Raw genomic sequence first — 26,900 nt, 5'->3', positions numbered from 1 at the left:
CAGTGCGTGCCGCAAACATGAGCCGGAAACAACCGCTTCAAAACGATTCAACAAAAGCTCAAATTAAATTTACGTGGCGCAAAGAAAAAACTAGTTACAAGAGGAAATTGGCGGAGACAGTGACAAATTGGTCCCGCAAGAGGAGAATATTTTTCGCTCATTCTAACCGACGCGTGGACCTATCCTTTATTCCGCTCTGGCCGTGCGTGCATACGGGACCGTAAAACACAATGTACTCGAATAATTACTGTCGCTGAACATTATAATAAATGTGCTGTTTTTGGCTATTTTCATATTCTGCGCCGATTTAAGAGGGGCAAGCTAACATCCATACTAAATTTAGCAATGGGACGGCTATTTTTTGTTTTGATTGTTATTTACGTTTTCACGCATAAAAGCCGATTTAGATGAAAAGACGATTTATATGGTATGGAGATAGTTTAAGACCTAAAAAAGTACATACAATGCATTTTCAAGTGACTTAAAAAGTAAAAGTTTAGAATTTTACATGTTCCGATAGTAGAAGCCTATCGGCGTAGGTTTACAAACGAATAATTAAGCACATTCACATTAGCTGCCATTTTAGTGGGATTATATCGTAAGCAACTAGGCTGGTCATGACCCTGGAATATTCTTCAACTACTTACTCGGTTAAAGACGCCCTAGAGGTGCTTTAAATCTTACTTTAGTCAAAAAACACATGCCAAAGTTTATATAAGTACCTCTCTACCTTGTTGTGTATCAATAAAAATCTGAAGAATAAAGTAACGTATCAAATAGTCATGCAACGAAAACAACATTCAAAAGTATATGAAAAATAAATTTGAAGATCTTATTTAATCTAGCAATAGTCAGTTGAGCGCAAAAATCTAACTTTCTGAACGGTTCAACAAAGTTGCGTCGTTGTTTTTGGAGAAGCCACGACTCTATTTACGAGGGACGTCTGACGCAAAACTTTTATTTTGTAAATGACATTCCTTTACGATTTGTAATAATATAATAAAACTGCAATATTAAGGTGTCAAATGTAATTGTATTTATTTATAATTAACATAAATTATAAGTACTAAAATATGGGTGAAACCTTATATAAATTTAAATATTATAGGACTACGCAAATTGACTAAGGCATTATAAATAATAAAAGCATTATAAAAACAATGAAAATATAAGCATTTAAATTTAAATATATGTTAAATATGACCAGTATTTGTTTCATTTGCCTTCTTCTATTTATCTTTCTTCTTCACTCGATATCGGTCCTTATTGGAATGACGTTTCTCCGCGGAAGTAACTTTTGCGTTGTATTGCATATTTAAATTACTCAAGCGAACGCTTCAGCAAAACTACTAGTAAGTACCTTAAAATGTGAGCGTTCCAACTTAAAACGAAGTTCAGGCAAGCGAAACTAAGTTAATGGAGTAGAATATAACTTACGGCGACCACGACATGGGGAACTTAATATAGGCATTAATTACTAGCGATAACCTCACAGGTACTCGTCTGGGCAGGGTCGTGCATGCAGTTAGTTACACGAGAGTCGAGACGCAATTATCAAGAAACCTCGCCCCCACCAGCAATTCGAGCATGCCTGCGACTAATATCTTATCACTGCAATTATTCAATACAGTTCACATTGACACTTATAGTTTTGTAGTGTTTTAATTTCCTAACAAATAATGTTCGTATGGGCGTTTAGGTAAAGGCACCAGTAACCCGCGTATTAACGAAATTTCTAAGTTCAAGATCATTTAATTTATCCACGGAATAATTAATTCCGAATAATAATTAAATCAAGAATTTCATATAGGTATTTACTTTAATTTTATGTGATCTTTCCGCAAACTTTAAATACTTGTGAGTGCTTTTTAATAAATATACTTATCAAACATACAAAATCACCTATCAAAGTAGTAATTATTAGGTAAGTAATATAATAGATACATTAAACGACATAACCAATCCGATATCCCAATAACAGTCATAAAAAACCTTACCAACTTACTTATAGTATTTATCTACCTCTACAGAATAATTATTGAGAAGTGTGCAATAGCTTACGGTATCTATGAATAGATTACAGGAAACGGGGGCCCTCTTAAACGACAAGTGTTCGAATCCAGTGCCTCGCAAACAACTGCGAAACCGTTGTTGGTGCGCAACGGATTTCATTCCGATTCATTACCCGGCCGCGTAGACAACTCGCTAACGCTGCTACGTAGCGAACGAAACGCAACTGTCACTGTCGCACTGATATAGAAGAGTGATAGAGAGACACAAAGCGATTCGATGGCGAAGCTATAGCTAGGCTCTAGGCCGCCCGGGCGGCGGCGAACGTGCGCGCTGACATACTGTGTTGGGGCGCCAGAGTCGGGTATCACTAGTTACATTAACGATTACACTTCAGTTTAATTCACGACGTCAACTGAAATAATGCGGGCGGGAACCGTAAACAAAACATTTACAATCCTAAGAAGGGTAGTTACGATCCCCCTTCGCAAGTTTCTTGATTCGGTCCTCAAGTAATGTGACTCGTTGACGATAAATTACAGAGAACTTTGTGCATTTCAGACAGTAAAGTAACTACGTTAAGTACACGGTCTGAATATTTTTAGCCAACTCTCTATAATATCCATTATTAACAATTTCTACGCGTGTTTAACTAAGCGGATTGGTCGATTTATTTAACACATTATCCCAATTTTAATGGCAATTAATTATTGCGGAGCTCTATGTCATACCTCATTTAACTGTGGTTTTATATTAAAATTATATTTATTCAATCTAAACGATAAAGTATTATTTAATACTTACTTTGTGTCTCGGATCCTCAGTACTGTGTTTAGAACTGCATAGGAACTAATATAACATTAACGTATTAAATACAACGGCACTGGATTTATAGTTCGTTTTTTTTAGCATTAGAAAGAACTTGAAAGAAGGTAAGCGATCTTGACATGTCTTTTAATTGAAAAACGCTTTTTTAAAAATCAGTAACTATTACTTATGAAAGCAGAAGAATATGATCGTATTACATTTTTTCATAATTGTTATATATTTGCCGTAACTTATTTTTAAAATGTGTTTTTCAATTAAAAGACACATCAAGATTGTTTACCTTATTTCTAATGCTAAAAAAAACGAACTATAGGTTTTATGTGAGGTTAACCATGATGATTTCTGTCATCACAAATAACAATTATGGCGACGTAGCGGTGTCTATTGACGAAACGGTTCGAATACGTGCTACATTGCTACGTAGCAAGGCTACGACTGCTACAAGTTCGTCGTTTGCCGACGCGCATGATGCCATTGATGCCACAGCAAAAAAGAGATTAGGCCTTAGGCCTACTGTCCACGGAAGCGTAGCTGCATAGACGCGTATTCGTCATTGTACGCTTGGTGTACGCTTGCTTGCAGCCTACATACAAAACCGCACAACTCTGTCCACGGAGCGGCTGACGCGACGTTGCCGCTCCGTACTTAACGGTAATTAAATAACTATATAAATTCCATTAGTACTTTTTTTATAATGAATATCTGGGTGACCGAGCTTCGCTCGGAAAACATATAATAACTCGGAAATGCACGTTTTCCCAGAGATAAGACCTAGCTAGATCGATTATTCGCCCCCGAAAACCCCTATATACCAAATTTCATCGAAATCGTTAGAGCCGTTTCCGAGATCCCCGAAATATATATATATATATATATATATATATATATATATATATATATATATATATAAATAAATAAATAAATAAACAAGAATTGCTCGTTTAAAGGTATTAGATAAGGCATGAAGAATTCATATAGCTACGAGTATATAACTATTGTACATAAAGTACGAGTACACCATTCTTCTACTAGTTCTACTAGGTTTGTGTTGTGAACTACTAATTATAGTCGGTTTTCTTTATCATCAATTGGATTAATTATCTTGCCGATTACCATTTTGCCGCAGATATTGATTATGATTATTATTAAGAATAAACGTTAATGACTTTATTTTGAGCTACAAACAAAACAGTTTCCTTAAGGTGCCGTAGGTTCGGTCAGCAGTTTTGGAAAAATCGTAGCGCTTTTTTAGATAATAATTTTGTTGCATTAAACATGTGTAGCAATCTTGAGGCCTTTCTCTAGTAACTTTATCTATTCGAAACCTGATTAACCTGTCGAATCCCACGATATGACGTCACCATAAGCGTTCTGGCTCATATATGAGCCGTGGGAGCTGACAGATTAAACAACTTACGCTCGAGAAAAAAAAATTCACAAACATAAAAAAGGCACCATTCAGTAACAATGTTTGCACAATAATTAATAATTAAAAATTATAGTAATATAATAAGTAATTTTATTTTTGATCTAACTATGGATAACTTTTTAGATAATAAATACTAAATAATAAATACTAATAAATACTAATATAGTGTGTCAAAGGTCTGTTTGATTTCAAACATAGACAGAGAGAATCATACTATCTTTGTCTAACACTAGTACTAGCACCCAAAAGAAAAGGATGAGTATAGTTTTTTTTGTTCCTAATATTTACTGACAAGATTTGGTTGACCCAGTACCTATACAATGAAAACCGCGCGATCCCGGGCTCGCATGGCTGGCCGCTCAGTGCTTACTCAGTACATATAGGGGCCCACTGATTAACAGTCCGCCGGACGGTATCGGCCTGTCAGTTGTTCGGAACTGTCAACTTTTTGTTCTAACTGACAGGCCGATACCGTCTGGCGGACTGTTAATCAGTGGGCCTCTTAATAAGCTACTACATATATATAGCATATTATGAGTAGATAAGTTAAGGTTTGTTACAGTAAGAGCATTTTTCAAAGTCGTTGTTTAGCTTCAGAGAACCTTTATCTAGTTCATAGATAGATAGCTATAATAGTAGGTGAATTATGTATGTAATAGGATTGCAGCCGCGCCATGGCCACATCGGCGCATTCGGCAAGGCGGGGTAATGAACCCCTAGATGTCTGTCAGAGTCGCAGATCTCGGCGCCACGTCATTAATTTCTACCTAATGTCTGAAACGGGCGAGACGACGTTACCGACCGCATTTTGTGTTCACAGATACGCTAGTAAAATGTCTAGATGATTTCTAGATTTCACAACATTTATGTTTGTGTGACTTTCGTTTTCTCAGCTGCTTTTCCTATATATATAATTAAAACATCTCGTCCCAAGGGTTCCTAGTGCTTAAGTAAACGCGTCAGATATTAAGCGAAGTATAGAGGTACATGCAGTGACGAGATCGCACCTGCAACGCCCATCGCCCGCCGCGAGTGCACACTTCATCTATCATTGACACCCAGACCAGACTAGGCGACGATGATCTTGCTCTCATGGTCTGGGTAGTTCTTATTTCATACGGACAATGACTTCATCGGAATATTACTCCTTTTGAGTTTGTGTTTTTGTTTACTGGGTCTAAGCCTGATAGTTTATAGCTAAATAGCTATGTTTCTCATAAAATATGATGACCGAGGAGAAACCAAAATATAATTTTCTAAAACAAAACAAAAAATGTGCTATAGTATTTACTAATAAACCTCAAAAAAAAATTAAGTGAAGATTAAGTAAATGTTATATTAAGTGCATTATTTACAATGTAAAAACTAATTAATATTCCATCAAAAAAGGGTCCTTATGCTCCATGTGCATGCCATGTGTTTTCTGATGGAAAGGTCCTTCTCTGATCTGAGCATACATCTCTAAACACTCTATAACATTTTACAAGATTCATTCAATATTAGGTACGTTCAATATATCGTGTAGTAGTATCCCGTCATAATGGAACCCCACTTTGTCGGTCGGTTTTTTATTCATAGCAGAGAAACATGTTTGCTCATCATGTTTGCTGGAGGATACATGGAAAATGTTCATAAAGGAAACCGGAAACTACAGTCCAATTGAAAAGCGAAGTTAAATAAAACACAGACCTTTACAGACTATATTCAAGTAAATATTTAAATACAACAAGTTCGTTTTAAAAACTAGTTAGGAAATTAAAACGTTGCATGCGTACTTTGTATTTACCTCTTCTCGAATAAATAAGAGTATTTCAATCAAACAGTGATCAAGTTTTTACTCGGAAAACTGAAAACGTACGGACCAATTTGTGACAGCTCGGAGCCAGTGTACTGACGCTATGTTGGTTCGCGTTTTTGGCGTTTTGCACGAAAACGAAGTAGACTCGCTTGGATGGAAAATCGTTTAACAATTTTCATCAAAAATTGCTTTGGTATGCTGCAGAAATTGAAGTTGGCTTATACGTAATATCGATGTTGTCTGTCACAGCGTATATGGATTATTCAAGACGTAGAACATGTAAATGCTGATGATAGTTAGGTACGTATCATTGAAGTTAACTTATGAAGTGCGTCAGGCTTGTATACGTTTAGTTATGCTTTAGTGAAGACTTTGCATGGATCCAATTTTAAATACGTAATTAGTACATAATATTACGAGAATGCGATTGATCTAGAGATCTCTTTTGTAAGTTGATGTGGTCTGCAAGCACTTCCGTTGTCTCTAAATCCGAGAGACATAACCAGTTAACCCGTGTTTGCCTGACACGTTAAACACCGCTTCTCCGAATGTACCCGAGTTGCCTCGTGCTTATAATCTCAATTCGCAACTCGCACCTAACTCCTCTTATACATATTAACACGTTTATGTGACAACAGCAACTTCTCGTAAAGTGGAGTCTTGAGAATTAAACATGAAGATTTAATAGGTAGTGTTCAGTAATTTCAATGAATAGGGTAGCTATAATATTAACCATTGTTTAAAGTCAGCAGAAGATACCTTTAATTATATGATTCAAAGTAAGTAATCATAATCATTCTTATTTTATCTTTTCGTTTTGTTTTACTAATAGATCTTGTCTTAGTGGAAATGTAAAATGACAATTAAGTATATATCGCTCGTGTCAACGCTACAGCAGTAACATTGCAATAGTAATGCTGCTACAGTCGCCATCCAAATAACTGTTACTATTTTAGACGCTACTTCAGATTTTTTTAACAACGTAGGGTACGAGCAATTTAGTTAGGAGTACGAGCAGTCTTTTTTTTAATTGGTTTATCAGTAAATGTTACACTGATGCATAATTGCATACATAACATTATTAAATTCTTAATAACTAAGAGCCTAGTGTACAATAGAATAGAGGTAAACACTGCATTTCATCATATGGTCCTTGTCTGTAATCAAGTTCGGCTCGTTAAATTCGAAGACCCGAAAATTTTTAGGTAAGTACGATGAGATAAACATATTACTTCTTTTTCCGTATTTTTGAGAAGATACTTATACTAAAATAAGTAATCGAAGGAACCAGTATTATAGGTAGTATACCTAGTTTTATAATATTCACTCAACATTTTATTTGGCAGCGCAACACGTACGAACTACAGAGGTCGTTCTAGCTCCTGCGGTTCCGATGCGGTACCACCACAAAATTTATGTACCGCTGAGCGTGCAAGTCTAGTCCTGTACTAAGGCTCAGGACGTGAAAACTGAAACACATACCGGGTTCGCGTGGCACCCCGTCCACTGCCTCCTGCGTAGTATATCCCGCCCTCCACACGCGCTGTCCGCCCGGAATTGTAACGACAATTGCTACGAATACTCTACGTTTCCGGAGTGTTTTGGGTAGGCATAGATTCCTTAGGGGGGCACCCCGCTCAAATATTAAGTTTCGTAAGAATTTTAAATTAGAGCATTAGGCGCGGCGTCTCGGCTAAATTTAATATTAATAATGTTATCCGAGCGAACTCGGCGGAAGGCTGAAAACAATGAATTTTTAATAGTTATTCTCCTCCGCGACGAACAATTAATATAATGAGATAGGCAAGTTTAGCCTAGCTCAACCGGGGCAAGGCAAATTGCCGCTAATTCTCTAGTAGATTTATTCGGGATTGCGCTACCTACCTGAAATGGTGTTACCGTTTCCTTTAAATGTTATAATGAAAATTATTCCATCCATCTTCTTCAATTTGTGATGAAATCATATTCATGTATCGAAGAGTCGGAAAAGTTTAAATTACATGAAACCCTCGTGCACAGTACTTGATAGTACCTACTTAACTAACACATTCAAGTCTTCTCATTAATACAAAATCATTAAGAACATTGTTAAGAGTTATGAATTTATTATGAACGGGCTGTGGCTGTGTGCGTTTACTATGGATACCTATGTGTTTCGTGTACATATTTGAGTACTGTTAACATGGATACTCGCACTGAACAATAAGATTGAAAAAATATAAATATACCTATTTATCTCGTAGGTATTGTCTATCTAAGCATAGGTAAATATTAAAAACATATAACACAGGAACAATTCATGGTCATTCCATAAATACATTTCCTTTCCCGGAATTTTAACCCCAACCCACAGGCTTATTTGTACACTGGGTCACCACCGACCTGCCGAATGCTTTACATCGAACATAAATGCGAACATGCTATTTACGTCGCATGACATGTCATGACTACAATAGAATAGAAAAGAATTATTTTTATTCGTAAGCACACAAATTCCATCAATAAAAACAGAAAGGTTAAAATGCCACGAAATGGCCTCATCTCAGCATGTTGCTGGTGGTTTCCATCGCTGATCTTTCGATGAGACCATCAAGTGGGAAGAATCACGTAAAGTAACAGACAAGAGCTAGGTATAGGGCCCGATTCCGATTTTGAACTAGATATCTATTAAGTCAGTGTCAAACAAGTGTCAAAAGTGACGTGTTTGTTTGAAGAAACGTCACTATTGACACTTATTTGATACTGACATATCCAATCCATAGAAGGTAGGATCCTATACAAGTGGTATAAGTAATAGTCTCCGTGAGGGACAAAACATAGGCAATGCAACACTATGATTGGTCGAATTTATTTGTTGCCCACCATAACCCATACTAATTTATGGTGGGGAATAAAATAAATGTGAGACTGTGATAAGGACAAACAATAATAGTGCTTTCGCTGCTACTCCTACTGAAAGATACATAAGACTATTCCGTTCGCTCATTAAAATATCCAGTTAAAATACTAGATTCATGTTTCAATATCTCGTATTTGACGTTTTTTAAAGTTCGAATATTGGCTGTATGTTAATACCACAGACATACAATTCGCGCTCGCGCTTGACAGACAGCTTAAGTGTGCGAAAGGGAAGCCATCACGTATATGAACATCCCATGAGTGCGAAAAAGTCAGACTACCAATGAGAAAACGTAACCACTTTTAAGTTTGACGACGGCCGCGGACGGCCAAGAGCGTATCACGGTAATTTTCAAATTGAAAAATATACACGGATTAGGACGAAAAGTATTAAATAAAGTAATTCAGTGAAGATGGTGTCTTGTAGTGTGCCGGATTTCAGTGTTACAGTGCAAATACTCATTTCAGAGGATTTATGATATTCCGAGCGAAATTTTCATAACGATATTTTGTCAAATTAACAGCGTAAAAAGTGTAAGAAGCCGGTTTATAAAGTTCATTATAAGTTTTTCTTCCTTCGTGTGCTAATATTTTATCATATTAGTCTATAATTTAAAATATTTTGTGTAAAAACATAACCTGTTACTTTACGCTAGGGCTTGACAAAATGTTCATATGACAGTATCGATAACTTGTCGGTATATTAATAGCTATGTAATTATTTCTTCACAAGACATCATTAAGATATTAGCTTTTATAACCGATTTCAAATAATAACGATTGTTATACCTTTTTGAAGGTGCTCATGTTTAGCGGTAAATTTAAACTTCACTTTCCAACACAGTAAGAGTTACATTAAGATAAGTCTGCAATGATTTTGATAACACATGCAGTGCAAGTGTTATTTATACGTCATAATGTCGTAGAATTTTAACGTTTAAAATAACACATTTGAAAAAGTAGTCGATAAAGCAATCAAACATCGACAGATTATTAATATGTTGTAACATGACATCACTATTTTTGATCTCACATAGACAATTTACGCACACACTTGCATTTCATTTTTGGTCGCACTTTTGAAGATTGACAGTTGTTCTAGTCATATTAATTCTATGGTTAATACAACACTACGTATTTATTCATGTTAAAATTGGAGAATTAAATAATTAAAATCGCTTTATTGTTAAAACTACTAGAGCAAATAGGAGGAACCTGTCCTTTGCTCTAGGATGGATAGATTCTCGTCGGCGGTACCAAACTGTTTGCACTTGTTTAAATTTCACCTTCGTAGGTACGTACTCGACCCTGAATAACAGCACTTGAGTGCAGTGTAAGTAACTTGTATGTAGTGTAAGCCGATCGTGTAGGTATCGGTACAGGCAGTGGGATTATGATGTTATAATTAAAATCACATCGAAACAGGGATCTAGCCTCGTTTGTCTTCGTAATAAATTGTTTGTTTTTCTCACGCCCGTTTCACATCATTTGTTCATGTGTAATTTATCACGCTCTCCGCGACGTTGTGGATTAGACGGGCAATGCTCACATTACCGCACACATATTTTCAATTTAAGCTTTTACATAAAATATTACAACTAAGGTACCTGAGCCAAAGAAGGCCCATCGTAATTCTGATTTTTCTTGCAGTTTACTAGAAAATTTGAACCCTATCACATTTATGAAATTTTGACATTTTAAAATTAGGCAAGCTTAAGAACCGGGCCGTTTTTGACGCCTTACTCATCTATTTATTATAATTATTATGTTCTAGGGTGCGGTGATGGTTAATGTTTTAGCGCTAGTAGCTTGATAAGTTGTTAAAAATGTTTGATATTACAATGTTTTCCATTCAAATAAAGTTGAGAACGTAACAAAACTGGATATATCATTAGATAATTGGTATTTACTCAATTATACTGTGTTTGCACTTCCGATCAATATTAAGTAGGTAGGCTCTCCTTTTTTACTTAACTACATATGGAATAAAGCAACAAGGAAAAAATTACAGACCATCTTCCTTATTAATGAAATCATGTGAATAAATAACATTTTACCGTTACAAATCTCGAAAACGATTACGTAAAGAAAGGGAGAAGCAAGGAAAAAGAAAGGTTTGCCTACATATGTCAGGATAATACCGTCCACGAAACCGAATTTGAATTTTTCCTTTGTGCTTAACCGACATGTATTGTATTTTCGTTTTATTAAAAGCGGGAAAATAAACAAAAATTCGGGGCCCTCGGTCCCCCTCCCCTCACCTACGCACCGGCGCCGGGTACACACTCCGACCGCTACGCATATTTACTGAGTGGATGTACGCTCTTTGTAACTTCGCCCTGTGGCGTACATACCTACCCTATTCCACCTAATTGAGGGCCAGAGGAAAAAGTTTAATGAAATATAAGTTCCGCAGTATCACGCAAACAATAATTCTTGTGTTTTGTGGTATTTACAAACAATCGTAGCAATAATAAGATCCGGCATAATCACGTGCTTGTTAATACATTTAAGATCAAACAACCAACGTTGTTTTATTACCTAATAGGTACTACTCTAACGCCTTGACAATAAATATATGGTCAGGTAGTTCCGAAATATCTGATGGCGACTGTATACTGGAAAGTATAGTACGGCCCTTCTGAGGTGAACTTTTCGCTTCAAACCTTAATCTTTCAAACAAAGGCCATTGTCTCTATTATCGCAGCGCCGCTAGCTCCAGACTTAGCACGTGCCAGTACAACATTCATATTGAAAAACAACCGGTATCGTCATAGTATTAAGGTTCAAATTTAATGTCACTGATATTCTAGATATTACGTTTTGGTAGTGTAGGACGATAGACCGCCCCGAAGCGATACGGCACTCATATTATTTTGATACTTAGTGTGGTGTTAAAAATGAAACACGGTTATTTATAGCGTAGTATTTTTGTTATATAACAAAATCTAAGGTAACAATGTAAATTTAACATTAATAAGTTTAACATAGGTATAATCAACATTTTTCCGTGTAGGTATATAAACAGTTATACGTACTACTAGATAAAATCGTGTCATAAAAAATCAGATATAATCAATTTCTTTCTTATAATTATAAACCTTCAACAATCAAAAATAATTTATTACAAGTGAAAATGATTTTTGTTCCAAATAAAGTTGGGATAGCAAGAAAAAGACAGCTAATTAAATTAGTCGTTATTCAACTCTCTCTGTCGCACAAAAATCCAAACAGTATGCAATCATAATCCAGGGTCACGTAAGCAGGTCGTCAAGTTTTTAACAATATCGGGCAGAGTACTTATATAAATAACACGAAGCACACGGTTACGATATTAGAAACCGACTAAAGCCTGATTTAGGGTCGCTAAATGATAAAATAATGTGCCCCACTTCTCATGCACACGGATCTTGCACACCGCTCTTCTCGTAAACCTATTGTATTTAGGTATGCAAAACAATAGTGGTCAGGTCGCAAATCCTTATCAGTGTTTTTATTGTCACTATGCGTCGGCATCACATCAGAGCTGCTAATTTCACAGTATTTTAAAGATAAGAAAAAATAACAATGCTTGCAGCTGCATCTTTGTAAATTATTACATTTACCACCGCAAGCTAATAATTTAAATAAAACAATATAATAAATAACCACGTTTCATTTTTAACACCACACTAAGTATCAAAATAATATGAGTGCCGTATCGCTTCGGGGCGGTCTATCGTCCTACACTACCAAAACGTAATATCTAGAATATCAGTGACATTAAATTTGAACCTTAATACTATGACGATTTGTCTGAAAGATTAAGGTTTGAAGCGAAAAGTTCACCTCAGAAGGGCCTTACTATACGTGTAACAGTTATTAGTGTATATTTAATGGTTTTTATTATTTTTAAGGAATATTTGAATATTTACTTATGTATAGGTACTTATGTACCTATGTACCTTATGTACTAATAATAAATTACTTGTGTTGCTTATACATTAATTGCTGGATAATATTAAGTAAGTAAGTACCCCGCAGTATAGTGTTTTTTATTTTATTTTAGTATGTTTAAATTAAGTACATTTAAAATATTGAAGCACCTATAGGTACTTATGTACCTATAGGTGCTTCAATATTTTAAATGTACTTAATTTAAACATACTAAAATAAAATAAAAAACACTATACTGCGGGGTACTTACTTACTTAATATTATCCAGCAATTAATGTATAAGCAACACAAGTAATTTATTATTAGTACAATCGAAAAAAGGGTCACCATTAAACGCTAAATAACAGTCCATTGGTAATGGAATGTCTGCGATGTAGGTAGTTTTTGTGAGCCTCCCGACCGCCTGGGGAAACACACATTCGTTAATTAAAGAAAAACAAAGCATGGACTCTGAAAGCGCAAAACGGTAAGGTTCTGTAAGGAACTTCTTATTACATACTAAAAATAACTCTAGTGAATTAATTTTTGTGCAATTTTTACTTGTCAAACGAAGACGTTACAGTGTAATTGAGAAGGGTATAAAGGTAGGTATATGTTATAATAATCTTAATAAGTAATTGTTATTTACGTTAGATTAACAAGGTTCTTATATACATAAGTATATAAAGTCTAGCAAAATTTTGATATTTGAGATGACCATGATATGACTACTAGGTACGATATTGATTAGTAATCTGTTTTCGGACCAGGAAATAAGAAGGAAACATAAGATATGGGCGCCGCGCGAAACATGCGATAAAAAATATGTATACTATAATATGATACTGCTATAACTATGCGGTAATGATACATAATATACCTACAGCTTAAAACAAATGAAAATTTGTGATGTTTTTGTATTTTTTTTTCGATCAAGAGAACTATAACATTTTAACATTTTGGTTAGAATCTGCCCTTGCAAGATAATTGCTAAGTAACCAGTGAAGTTAAATAAAAGCTTGGAGTGATAAATGAATGTTTTGTTGCGTAGCGGAGCTGGGCACGTGCGAGGCGCCGCTGGGCATGGAGAGCGGCATGATATCCAACGAGTCGCTGTCGTCGAGTTCCAACTACGATCTCAGCGTGTCGCCACTTAGTTCCAGGTGAGTACCTACTAGACGCGCAAACATGTGCAACTAGAGGTGCCACTAATATTCGGTAATCGGCGTATTCAGCCAAGTGGCCGAACTCCCGCAGATATTCATTAAAAGGTAACATCCTATTTCTAACATTTCCAGTCCAGTCAGTCTCTTACAATAAAAAAAGCGACACTTAGGTATTGTATATATAAATAATAAATAAACAATAAATATTGGGGGACATCTTACACAGATCAACCTAGCCCCAAACTAAGCAAAGCTTGTACTATGGGTACTAGGCAACGATATACATACTTATATAGATAAATACATACTTATATACATAGAAAACATCCATGACTCCGGAACAAATATTAGTGTTCATCACACAAATAAATGCCCATACCGGCATTCGAACCCAGGACCATCGGCTTAGCAGGCAGGGTCACTACCCACTAGGCCAGACCGATCGTCAAACCGTATGACACCGTAAGATTGTAAACCCGTTAGTTTATAATCTAACGTAGGTTAGGTTAGGTTAGATTATAATCTCCCTACCGTCAGTTTATAATGTAACTAGCGAGATTATAATATGACGAGTGTTTACCATTTTACGGTGACATATACACTCATACATTCGTTTTACTAATTCAATGAACCACCCTTAAGCTGAATAGTACGTACTTTTTTAAAGATTTCTTCACAAAATGCGCATAAAAAACGGTTATTCCACTTATTACGTATTTAACTGGGCATTGTTACACAACAATAGAGCGTCATGATACGGCCAAGTTGTAACAATTATTGTGAATCCCGCTACCGCAGTCGAGTAAAACACTCACGATTAGCTCAAACAATTAACAGGGGTCTCACATTTGAGCCTCGAGCCCGCATAAGCCGGCGCCAGACAAAACAACGTGAACTCGGCGCTCGTTTGAGAAATTCACTAACACAAAATTAAATTTTCATATGAATTCAGAGTGAGCGAGATCCTAAAAAGCCTTTCGAAGCCCGGCTCCCGAAAGATAACAAGATATAAGTACGGCCGGATGCCGAAACGTTATCATCTGAAACATTTTACATAGGGTCAGAGGCGAGTTAGCAAATGGTACGTTAATTTAGCGTTTAGCTCGCTTTGTTCTCACTACTGATGAGATTGCACTCAAGATAGGTATTCAAATTAAACGGCCGGTGGACGGAACCCGGAGGCGTCACCCCTCTTGACAAACGAAACACTGCCGCATATTATTTGCTTAGGCCATATCACTAATTTTATTTGCTTATGCGCAAACGTGTCTTATGGGCTATTACTTCAACGGACACAGTTATGGTAATAAATAAATAAACTTTATCTACCGCTTTCTGTCTAGTAGACCGCGCTTCAGTGATAGGTAGCCGCGAGTAGTCCAGCCCTAGTAGCACGGTCGCATTTTTATCGTTTATCACCATGCCTGTCACGTTCTAACAAGTATGTAAGTGCAAAAGTGACGGGCATAGCGATAGTCGATAAAAATGGAACCGTGCTGAGCCCGCAGTTACATATTATTTATCCGCTAAATGAAACTCGATGACTTGGTGTTGACACGATCCATTCCTATCAACAAAGAGTTCTCGGGGTAACAATATCCCCTTCGCCGATGGAGCACACAGATCACGCAGCAGAATATGGGCTGACAACGGTAGGCCCAGAACGCTGGATAGCCACTCACATGATTCCGATTTTAACAAAAGGTGCCCTGAACTGCTCTGCCATTTCGCAGATACGACGGCACAGTGTCATGATATTTTCAAAAATCGATAACTTTACTTCTGCTAAAGCATTTGCAACGATTATTTTGGTTTTTTAATGATAAAGAAACAAAGAATTTATTTTACTACTATAGCATTGTGCTGTTATAATAAAAATAATTATTAAAAATTCACAAAGTTGACCCAATGAAATAATGTCCGCGTTATAGTAGAAAACTATTTTTAATTAAAAATCTAAATCGATAACGTATCTTTTTTTTGTATTCAATTTAAAGAAGACTTAATAAGCTTTTAATTGGTACTAAACATCTTGATAGCTCACCTATGAAATTGCCGAGTAAAACTAATTCAAATTCCGATAAGAAACTTTCGAACTGCTCAATCTGCTGTGAAACTATATATTATGTTCATGATTTTTTTGTGGCTAATTTAGACACTGAAGTACTAAAATATAGTAAAAAACAGTTTAAGACACTAATAATCTTGAAATAAAATGCATAACTTATGCAATTATAACGATGATAGTAGCTATATAACTTAAAATAACAAAAGAGTATCTACGTACCTACTAAATTTTGGTGTTTTTATAATTGCCGATCACCAACAACCGAACTAACTTATAACTACACTAACACGTTTAATACATCCACCATAACACACACTTCACAACATATTAAGCACAATAAACCAATAATAACTATTAACACATAAAATTATACTGATTACAAACGTAAATAAGCCGGTAAACTGACTTCTTCCATCTCAAAAATAAAGATGGCTACCCATTTAGGGTGGAGACACAACAGCGCGCGGTGCAGATGTTCAACAGAAATAGGAACTTTAAAATTGTAATACCTAATTAATTATTTATTTAATCGTATAATTATTTAGTTTATTCAATGTAAATAGCAAAGAAATATTAGTAAATACAAATTATAAGTAAGTAGTAAAAAAAATCCCAAAACGCGTATGCAACGCGTCTAGTACACCACATGCCTTACGATATGCAGAAATGCTTTAAGCAACCACAGTTGCCGGGTTTGTACTTACAATTTACCGTCACATGTTTTGATCGCTAATCCTGTGTAATACACAGTGATTTAATACATTCTATGGTTTATTAATGTAACTTAATAATCGAACTATTTAATGTCTATTGGTTGCTCAAGATATATTTAGTAATCTTAGAAATGTAGGGCATTCAAATAAGAAACACGTCAAGAATCTACAGAACTATTGTTTTGAAGTGATATTATTTGGTCATTAATATTAAGTAGGTCTAAAATATAGTTTTAAACTAATAGACCAATAAACGCGGAGTAGTTTAATATACATTACTAATAGAAATATCTAAATTTGAATACTTGAGGCATTTTAAAACACGCAGCAACTTTTTACACATCGCACTTCCTGAACAACTTGCAAAGTAAAATAGATAAGAAATACTGTGGTTGTGTCTATATGGTTGAAACATTTTTTAAATATTGTCACGTTGGTAGTCTGTGTTTTAAAAATTGTTTATACCGTATCTGTGCAGCCCTTCACAGATAATAAATAAAAAACCGCATACACTCCTTTTGCAACTCGAGTTGCGACGATCATTTTAGAGGTGCGCAATCTTGAAACTCTAGTTGCTGGAATCATGTGAGTGGATAGAAAGGCGACAGGGTATTCCCATAACATATTTGTCGGGCACATGCGGCAGGGAATATGTAGAAACATATCTCTTATTGTTAAATTTATTAGAGTCCGCTACTATACTAATACTTAATTAGGCTATTACCAAAATTCAAAACTGCTTTTACCGAAAACGACTAGGTACCTACTTAATTAATCTTCATTCTACTGGTTTCTTTTTGTGTTAAGTTTTCTTAAACTTTATTACTTAATTAATTCATGAAAACAAGTTCTATGGCTTGGTTAGTAGGTACCTAACAAGTTCAAAAGTACACTCGCCTTAAAAGAACACACAATTTTAAATAAATTGGTTCGATTTCTAATTCGATTCGAGTTCTAATACTGCATCCAATTAGAAAAACCGGCCAAGTGCGAGTCGGACTCGCGTTCCAAGGGTTCCGTACATTAAGTCCGACTCACGCTTGACTGCACAGTTCTAATAGGTTTTCCTGTCATCTAAAAAGTCTATTTTCTAATTCGGTAGACTGAAATGACAGTTAATAGTATGAAATGACATTTCATGTACATACTATTAACTGTCATTTCAGTCTACCGAATTAAAAAATAGACTTTATAGGTAAAGAACTATTCTGTGTAGTTTTTTTCAAAATTTTAGACCCAGTTTCGGAGATAAGGGGAGAATGATAATTTTTTGCCTATTTTCTTGAATAACTGCTAAACTATTGAATGAAACTGAAAACTTGAATAAATCCTAAAATTATAAAAATATATATATATATTAACTCACATTTATAGACGGGTCTAACGCGAAATTTATTCAATTACCTTTATATACCGACGTTTCGACACAGGTTTCACTGGTCATGGTCGCGGCCAACTAAAGTCTCAGCAAAATGTCAAAACAGAGATTTGTGCAACTACCCGACGAAAAGTGTATGAAAAAGTTTGGGGTAGACATCACATTTTCAAACCACCCACTACACATAATGTTAATTATTGTCAATAGTCCGACACGCAACACTCACAATATCCACGCACACGTCCGAAGATAGATCCTTTGGCTTTAACTTCTGTATCACTGGTTCCCAAGTTGGCGATAAGTTGAATCCATCCTCCCTATTAAAATTCCTGGGGTGTTTCTTGATTTCAATTGCTTCTCGCACAACTCCACCACCACCAGACCAGACCAGATGACCAGTGAAACCTGTGTCGAAACGTCGGTATATAAAGGTAATTGAATAAATTTCGCGTTAGACCCGTCTATAAATGTGAGTTAATATGTGTTCAAAACGCGAAGGTTTTAAATATTATAAATATATATATTTCAGATTCTTACAATGAGCTCTTTCATTTGATATGTAACACGATACAGTTTGAAAAGCTTTATTTTTTAAATTTGGGGGTAAATGAGAATTTACCCCCAAAAATGGCCTCCATATTTAAAATTCATTTATTTACGTTATACGTCCATCTTTGGGTCACAAACTTACATATGTATGCCAAATTTCAAGTTAATTCGTCCAGTAGTTTCGGAGAAAATAGGCTGTGACAGACGGACGGACAGACAGACACACGAGTGATCCTATTAGGGTTCCGTTTTTTCCTTTTGAGGTACGGAACCCTAAAAATATTACGTTATGTAAGTTACAGCCCCAATGAGCCTTCCCGAGGAGCTAGATCTAGCCACGCGAACATATCATCATTAAAAACTTTTATGACTCATATCCGTTAAACTATTTCTGTTTTCCCTACAGGGTTGGAATAACTTTGGTAACGTGTTTAGTGAGCTAATAATGCACGTGTATGCAGGATACGGAGCGAGCTGCGCGGCGGCGCGTGGTGCCCTAACGGGCTGATCTCGCCGCGCAGCCGCGAGTACCTCGAGATAGACCTCCAGGACGAGTACCTCATCACTGGCACGGAGTCCCAGGGCCGGTTCGCTAACTCGGTGGGAGTCGAGTTCGTGGAGAGCTACTCGGTCGAGTACTACCGTGCTGCTCTTAACCGCTGGGTCAAATACAAAGATTTTAACGGCAGCAGAGTGAGTATCTTAAACCATTTTTTATGTTATTAAACGACTTCACAATACAAAGGGTCTCCATTCGGTTGAAACCCTACGTTAAGAATATGTCTCCTGTATCGTATTTGTGCTCGGTGTAATAATATGAAGCGTATTTGATATCTTTGTGAATGTACGAGTATTATTAGGTACCAAATCCAAAATGCCAGTCTTGCCTTTGACATTCAGACAACCTTAGCATTACCGTCTTCTAACACAATTTTATGAGATTCCTAAATCTATATAATATACGAATGACAGTTCTTAACGTACATAGTTACCTTAATTACTCTTCTGTTTCGACAGGACAAAATGATTAAAATTGTTACATAAGCTAGTCAGTGAATGTTAAAGTTTTTAAGCTCGGTTTGCAAAGACACCGAGCTCAACTTACATGGAATTAGTCCCACTGCGGAAGAAACTTTACACTAGCTGTCGCTGCCTAATGATACACGTGTGCTGTGCTCTGTTCCTTCTCATATCATACGTGGCAACAGAATAATAATGTTATTAAATACCCACCCAATTAGATACTACCAATATCGACAAAAATATGTATGAATAATGGCGATGGCTTTATATAAGTACAGAGTTTTTAGCGTAGTTGAGCACGGCTCTTATTACTGGCAAGATTCGTTACTATTCCATTTTTTTTTTGACATCATTACTTACTGACATTAAATACGTATGTTCATAATGAGATGTTTAAGGAAACGTCTACTACTTAATAATGTTACCAACATACCAATACGCTGTATTTTTGTGACTGTTTCTGTTTTATCTCCTTCATAAATAAAATACTGTTCCTATTATTACTTCAGAAAATCAATCCTCGCATGCTTAATTAAGGGCCCATTTAGACGATGCGACAACTTGCATGCTAGTTTCATTACATTGCGGGTTTTGATCGGTTCACGCGCCGTCTAAATCAGCCCTAAGTATGTATATTGTAATGTCTTGTTATAGCTGATCCCTGGAAACGTCAACACGTACACCCCCCGGAAGACGATATTAGAGGCTCCATTCGTCGCATCCAAAGTCCGCTTCTTTCCTTACGCTGCCCACCCCAGGACGGCGTGTATGAGGGTCGAACTTTACGGGTGTCTGTGGAAACGTAGGTATAAGAGTATACGAGGTTTTAGTAGCTAGCGACGTCCCGGGACCCATTGCGAGGCGAACTAGCTCTAGCGAACGTGAATGTGTGACAAGTGCACTGTTAATCATATTTATTAATATAGGTACCTACTAAAATACTCTTGTAAACAACTTTTATTGCATTGCGAATTGTTACTGTCCGCCTTTAGGCGGCGTATTTAATTAACGACATATGTATTTCTGCAGAAAATCTAGTTGCCTATTCCGCGCCCAAGGGTGGAGACATGCAGGCCATGACAGGGGGGGCGCGATTTGAGGACCTGGCTTACGACGGGATGCAGCGCGACGGCAGACTTCTGGATGGGCTCGGTCAGATGACGGACTCGCTCTTGGGTCCCAACGACTTTGAACAACCTGACCCTTTAGATACACAAGGTAAACAATATTCATTAGCATAGCAACATCGCGGAAATGGCCAGTCGTTATGAAAGCGTACATAGTCTGCAAATATAGCCTACACCAATTCAACCCCTTGTCTAAGTGACTGCATAATTAAAGCGATAGATGACGCTTTTTATATATGAACAGTAATTCACAGTATAATTTGATTGACGCTTGCAGGTACTCGCTGGGTTGGCTGGAACAAATCAATGCAAGTCGATGACGAAGTTGAACTCACTTTTAATTTTAGCACGACACAACTGTTCTATCATGTTGATATCCATACAAACAACATGTTTACCAAGGATGTGCAGGTAAAGTAATAAATAAGAAAACTTTAATAATTAAGACAAATAATTAAATCCAACCATCACCATACATACTTAGATGTGGATGTTTGCATCAGTTGTTCAAAGAGGCGGAAGTGTACTTCTCCTTGGAAGGAGAGAGATGGCAAGAGGAGTTGATATCGCACGAGCCGAAGCAGGACCGCGTGTCGGAGCACGCGCGCATGGTGCACGTGCCGCTGCAGAACCGCACCGCCAAGCATCTCATGCTGCGTCTCAAGTTCCAGCACGAATGGATCCTCATCAGCGAGATCACCTTCAAATCAGGTCAGTAGTAAAACTACTGCCAGCCTATTATGGATAGCTTTATCCATCTTTATCCACGTGATAAAATAACTGTCACTGTTTAACATCGTGGGAAAGAAAGTGACGGACACCGTTTTATCACGCTGTCACGTAGACAAGAACGACCATCATATCCGTACTGTACCTAGAATGCCATAACAGACACCAAATTAAAATAAACATTTAAATATTACAATAATATTTACATGTTATTTATCTAATCTAATACCTTTAAACGAGCAATTCTTGTTTATTTATATATTTATTTATTTATATATATATATATATTTCGGGGATCTCGGAAACGGCTCTAACGATTTTGATGAAATTTACTATATGGGGGTTTTTGGGGGCGAAAAATCGATCTAGCTAGGTCTTATCTCTGGGAAAACGCGCATTTTCGAGGTTTTATATGTTTTCCGAGCGAAGCTCGGTCACCCAGATATTATCGTATTAAGCACCGTGGAATGCTAAGGAGTTCCCTTTACATCAATAAGCAAATCATTCCAAACGGCAGATAATTTATTTGCATTTGAGTCACGACTCATTTTACGACGTCCCAATCAACGCTCCATTCCCGAAATAAATATCATCTGGATCCAAAACAGTTTACTGAATCAAATGTTTTATACAAATAAATAAATCGGGCAAATAATTTGGGTGCGAAAAAGTGAGCAGGAAGATTCATAAGCACGATTGGGTGATTTTTCGCGCGAACAAAAAGAGGGCCGCCCCGGAGGGCACAGGACGCTCAGGCACGCTAATAGATCCATTACTCCTCATCGGGCTCCCTTATCTGTTCCGAGCACTCGCGAGCCTCCGGCTATTTCACAAATTTTATCTTTCTCTAATTAATCCACAGCTCTTTTGAGAGAATCGCCTCTTAAGTGATAAATCGCCGCGCGCTAAACGAAGAACTTGTAATTAAAGCAAATCTTTGATCTGAATTATTTTCTTCCCCTCAATTATAACTGGAACACCAACACATTTTTAATCAAGCTTAAATCATAGAGATATATTTATTCAATTGTTGCAATACCTATCTCCTTCTACATTAACTTTCCACTCGACGCGATATCGTTATTATTTACCGGTAGTCTCAACACTAAATGCTGAGGTTTTAATATCTATATAACTGACATCGAAACAATTTTATAAAAAACAAGACCCGTCAATTGCTCGACTATTTGAATTTTATCGCTTTTTAATTAAATACCTACCTTGTTATTGTTACTTTATAAAACTAGAGGGTTTAATTTACTATTTTTAGTTGTTATCCACGTGCGAGGCATTTTTTTCTGCCTACAAACTAACAATTACAGTTTACCGTAAAATGGGGTGAGTAGGGTAAAAACTAAAATTCAAACCTCGATGACATTCTATTTTTACATATGAAAACTGGATAAATAAGTGTTCCGGGCGTTTGTATTTTAGTTTTTATTTTATTTTGGGTAGTTCCATTTCATAACTTTGACGATAAAGAGGAAAACCCACCTCACCCCGTAGTGCCTCGTATTTGGGGTAAGAGGGGTTTTCATACAAAGGTGATTTTGAAGATTGTTGGATCGTTTTTTTTATTATGCGTAAAATCCCTTCTCACCCCCCTCTCAAATCTTCTCTCCCCATTCATAAGCCACCTCTCCCCGCGAAACCTACTCACTCCGTTTTACGGTATTTGATTTTTTAAATATTTATGCTATTTATTCAATAATTACCTAATAGGGGAGAGTCGGATGTATCGTACCTACCGCCAGTTAAATCGTACCACCTCTAGTTTTCCCACTAAACAACCTAATTGTTAATTTAATCCCAGAATGCTAATATTTATAATTAATGTAGCCAAATAACTACACAGTAAAACACATTTGTAAATATGTACCTACTTCAAAACATATATATTTGAAGTAAAAACTGGTACGGTATATCTTACTCTCCCTTAATTCCTAGAAATATACCTACTTGGCACTATGTAGATACAATTAGAAATTAGCACAGTATAAAACGACTCTTGGCACCTCTCTGCCGCTATTATATAGCACTGGCAGCCAGCCATTCCGTGCACCTCAGATCAAGTTTAGACCCAAGTTTGCTATAGTTTGCGGAACAATCCGTTAAAGATAGATAACTTGTAAATAAGTTTTTACTGGTGTTGCAACGAATAGTACAACAGATTTTTAATATTTTACGAATAAGAATAGTGGCTATGATTAAGGTAACAAAGTTAACCTTGCGGTCGTCTCCATACAACGACATGTGAACCAACTGTACCTAAATATAACTTTGTCATGACTAGAAATATGTAAATGTTAGTGTAAATCTACACTTTTCGGATTTTCCCCTTAACTTGTGCTAAAAGGTATTCCGTCTTATCTAATTTCATAAGCTTTATATTTAATTTGATCTCTTTAGAATTTAGCAAATTGGTTTCTACCTCTTTTTAATAGCAGTATCGATTCTAAACTTTGCAAGTACAGTGGAACCTCGATAGCACGAACGTAACCTCAAGGGAGACGCCAAAAACTTAGAGTTAATGAAGTTCCACTACGTAAGTCAGATATCTTTACAATAATTTGGTACCATAGAGCTGATCTGATGATCGAGCTAGAAGATGGATAGTGGAACTCTTCGTGGGCTACTTAGGTATTAGCTAACCCCTTCAAGTTTGGGCTCATGTAGGTACTTCGCTTGGACGAGTTCTTTGAGGGCGTTAAGTACAGTCGCCAATAAATGTAATATTAAAATGTTTTTTTTTTGCCAGAAACTTATTTTAACTTGATTTGAAAAAAACACTACACGTTCAACAGGTTTTGTTAATTATTTGAATTTATTCCATTTTACCCACGTAAACTAGCAGTGACAAGATCAGTTCTTCTTCCATGCTATCTGTTAGATTGGACTTTTTCATGTTGGGTTGGAATGAAAAAATACGGATACATTTGTAATATTCGACGTAAGTATACAAATATTCATAAAACGTTATATTTGCGGCGAATACGAATATTCGTATTCGTTGTAGGTACCTAGATATCTCTAGCTTTTACCCACGACAGAGACGAGACGGCGTATGCATTAAGGTTGAGAGGCAGTTTGTATGTTTTCGGGGTTGTATTGTTTGTTTGTTCCCAATTGAACGAATGAATGTTCCCAATTGTGAGAGACAACAGATCAACCGTTTATTTGCGGTTTTTGTATCGTTCTCATAGTTTGAACCCACCATGGCGCTGTTATAATTTTGTCGAGGAAGTGTTTAATAAATGTTTCTTAGTCGTATAGTAAGTTTCTCTTTTAAGCCAATTTTATAATTATATAAGATCTGTGATTTACCTTAACATAAACAGTCACCATAACTCCGAGTTAAAAACGCGCCTCACGGCGTTCGCAGCACAAATTCCGTCTGCACAAAACCGGCGCGGCCGCTCGGCTAAGCCCACACCATTGTAGCCCCACAATTAGTTCTGTTCTCGACACCTATTCATTTCCCCGCATTGTCTTAGCCTAAGACGGAGGCGGTGTTTTCCTTCTCGCAATACGTTTAGTTGTCACTAAAAATAAATATTAGTTAGTCAATTAAATGAATAAATATGAGTAAAATTAAACGTTAATTAATCTTATAATTTTATATTGATAAAATATATACTGTTAAATGAACGGAGGTATAAGTAATAAATGGTGACCGTTGCTTCATTATTGTTCTTTTTTTTAACAGTTCCCACCGTGATAAACGCTTCAGCGGAGTTTCTGGACGAATATTACCGCACCGATTTGCCGCCGTCGTCCCGTAAGAAGCGCAACTCGTCCTTGCGCGTGAGTGTGGGTCTGGCGTGCGGCGCGCTTGTCGGCGCCGGCGCCTTCATCGCCGCGACGGTGGTGCTCCTGGCCAAGAGGACCAGGCGAAGGATACCAAACATGCTTAAGAAGCCATTTTGCCCATCATTACGGAATGCCACCTCCAACTCCAGGAATAACCGCAGGGCCCCCAGGCTGGCGCTGGCTCTTGCTAATTGTCCACCAATACACATGCTAAGGTAATCTTCATTGGATTGGTATAGGTAGTAATAATATACCGCTTTTTACAGCCGTATCCTCTATAATTGTTATGGTTTGTAAAAAAAAACATCACTACAAGTATACCTACACCTTATAAAACAAAGTCCTCCTCCGCGTCTGTCTGTCTTTACGTCTGTTTGTTCACGATAAACCCAAACACTATTGAACGGAAATTATGCAGCTTTCACCTTATCAATGGGATTCATGAGGAAAGTTTGAGTGTAGTATTAAATTTGTAATGGTTTTGTACAAATTGGTTGCAATTATATAATATATCCGGGGCGGTCTAGTATCAATTAAAAGTCCTCTAAATATTAACCGCTTCAGCGTCAATAAATGTAGTGATAACCTTCATTAACAAATTCGGTAAATATTAATTCTAACCGATTAGTTTTTAATATCGATTAAAAACGGTTATTGATAGACGCATCGAAGCGTAAACCGACCGGGTCATGATGCTTGTTCTGTTTTGTACGCAGGCCTGCAGTCGTCGATGAGGATTATAGAGAGCCCTACAACATATGGAGGGAGACCCTCGGCCGGCGCGACAAGCACGACGCCCATGATCAAAACGAATACAACGGTGAGTTTTATCCGAGTTTATTTACCAACAAAGTTGATTAAATTTTCTACCTTTGTTTCGCCGTTTCGAAACTGTGCTTACCGCTAGCACCATACACACGACGGGACGGGGACGATATACGCATTTAGAGTGAAAGGTTGTTTTTTGCACGCGATTATTGCTGGATGTAATTGATCTTCAAAACGGACTACCTATTTTTGTAAAGTACCTATTTGTTTTTAATCTATAGGCATAGTACCTATCACAAATCTAAATGATCTATTACTGTTATGGTTCTTAGATAGGTCCTACTTATCAATATTCTTATTTTTGTGTATTTTTGATGTACCTTTCTTAATATTTCCATTGTCGACAATTCATAAAGCAAGTCACAGTTAGATTGTTCCATGATTAATACGATCCTGCTACACCAAACCAGGCGGTCTAACATGAGTTGCGTTTTCGCGCGCGACTCCATACTTAAAGTCGCGCCAGATGTATGGAGTCGCGCGCGAGAACGCAACTCATGCTAGACCGCCAGATCAACTGCTGACACGCGGGGGCTGACCCTTAGAGTAAACATTGGCTCTTAAAAATGAAAGACCCTACATTTATAATTACAAACAAGGGAAGTACCTATTCTCAGTGTTGAAGGTCTAA

General features: G+C 36.7%; 1 protein-coding gene across 1 annotated transcript in view; it reads left to right on the top strand.

The window, feature by feature from the left end:
- LOC134661163 (epithelial discoidin domain-containing receptor 1-like) overlaps window positions 1–26,900 on the top strand; it is a 165,902-nt gene that overhangs the window by 92,060 nt on the left and 46,942 nt on the right. The window contains exons 4-11 of the mRNA XM_063517119.1: window positions 13,930–14,041; window positions 19,214–19,445; window positions 20,430–20,577; window positions 20,805–20,993; window positions 21,180–21,313; window positions 21,406–21,613; window positions 25,338–25,656; window positions 26,158–26,261. Coding sequence (XP_063373189.1) covers window positions 13,930–14,041; window positions 19,214–19,445; window positions 20,430–20,577; window positions 20,805–20,993; window positions 21,180–21,313; window positions 21,406–21,613; window positions 25,338–25,656; window positions 26,158–26,261 — 1,446 coding nt within the window. The remainder of the gene's footprint in view (window positions 1–13,929; window positions 14,042–19,213; window positions 19,446–20,429; window positions 20,578–20,804; window positions 20,994–21,179; window positions 21,314–21,405; window positions 21,614–25,337; window positions 25,657–26,157; window positions 26,262–26,900) is intronic.

The sequence above is a fragment of the Cydia amplana genome, chromosome Z (assembly GCF_948474715.1).
Source record: "Cydia amplana chromosome Z, ilCydAmpl1.1, whole genome shotgun sequence".
In the NCBI taxonomy this organism is placed as follows: Eukaryota; Metazoa; Arthropoda; class Insecta; order Lepidoptera; family Tortricidae; genus Cydia; species Cydia amplana.
The sequence above is the reverse complement of the archived record's forward strand: the minus strand, read 5'-3'. Positions and strand labels throughout refer to the sequence as shown.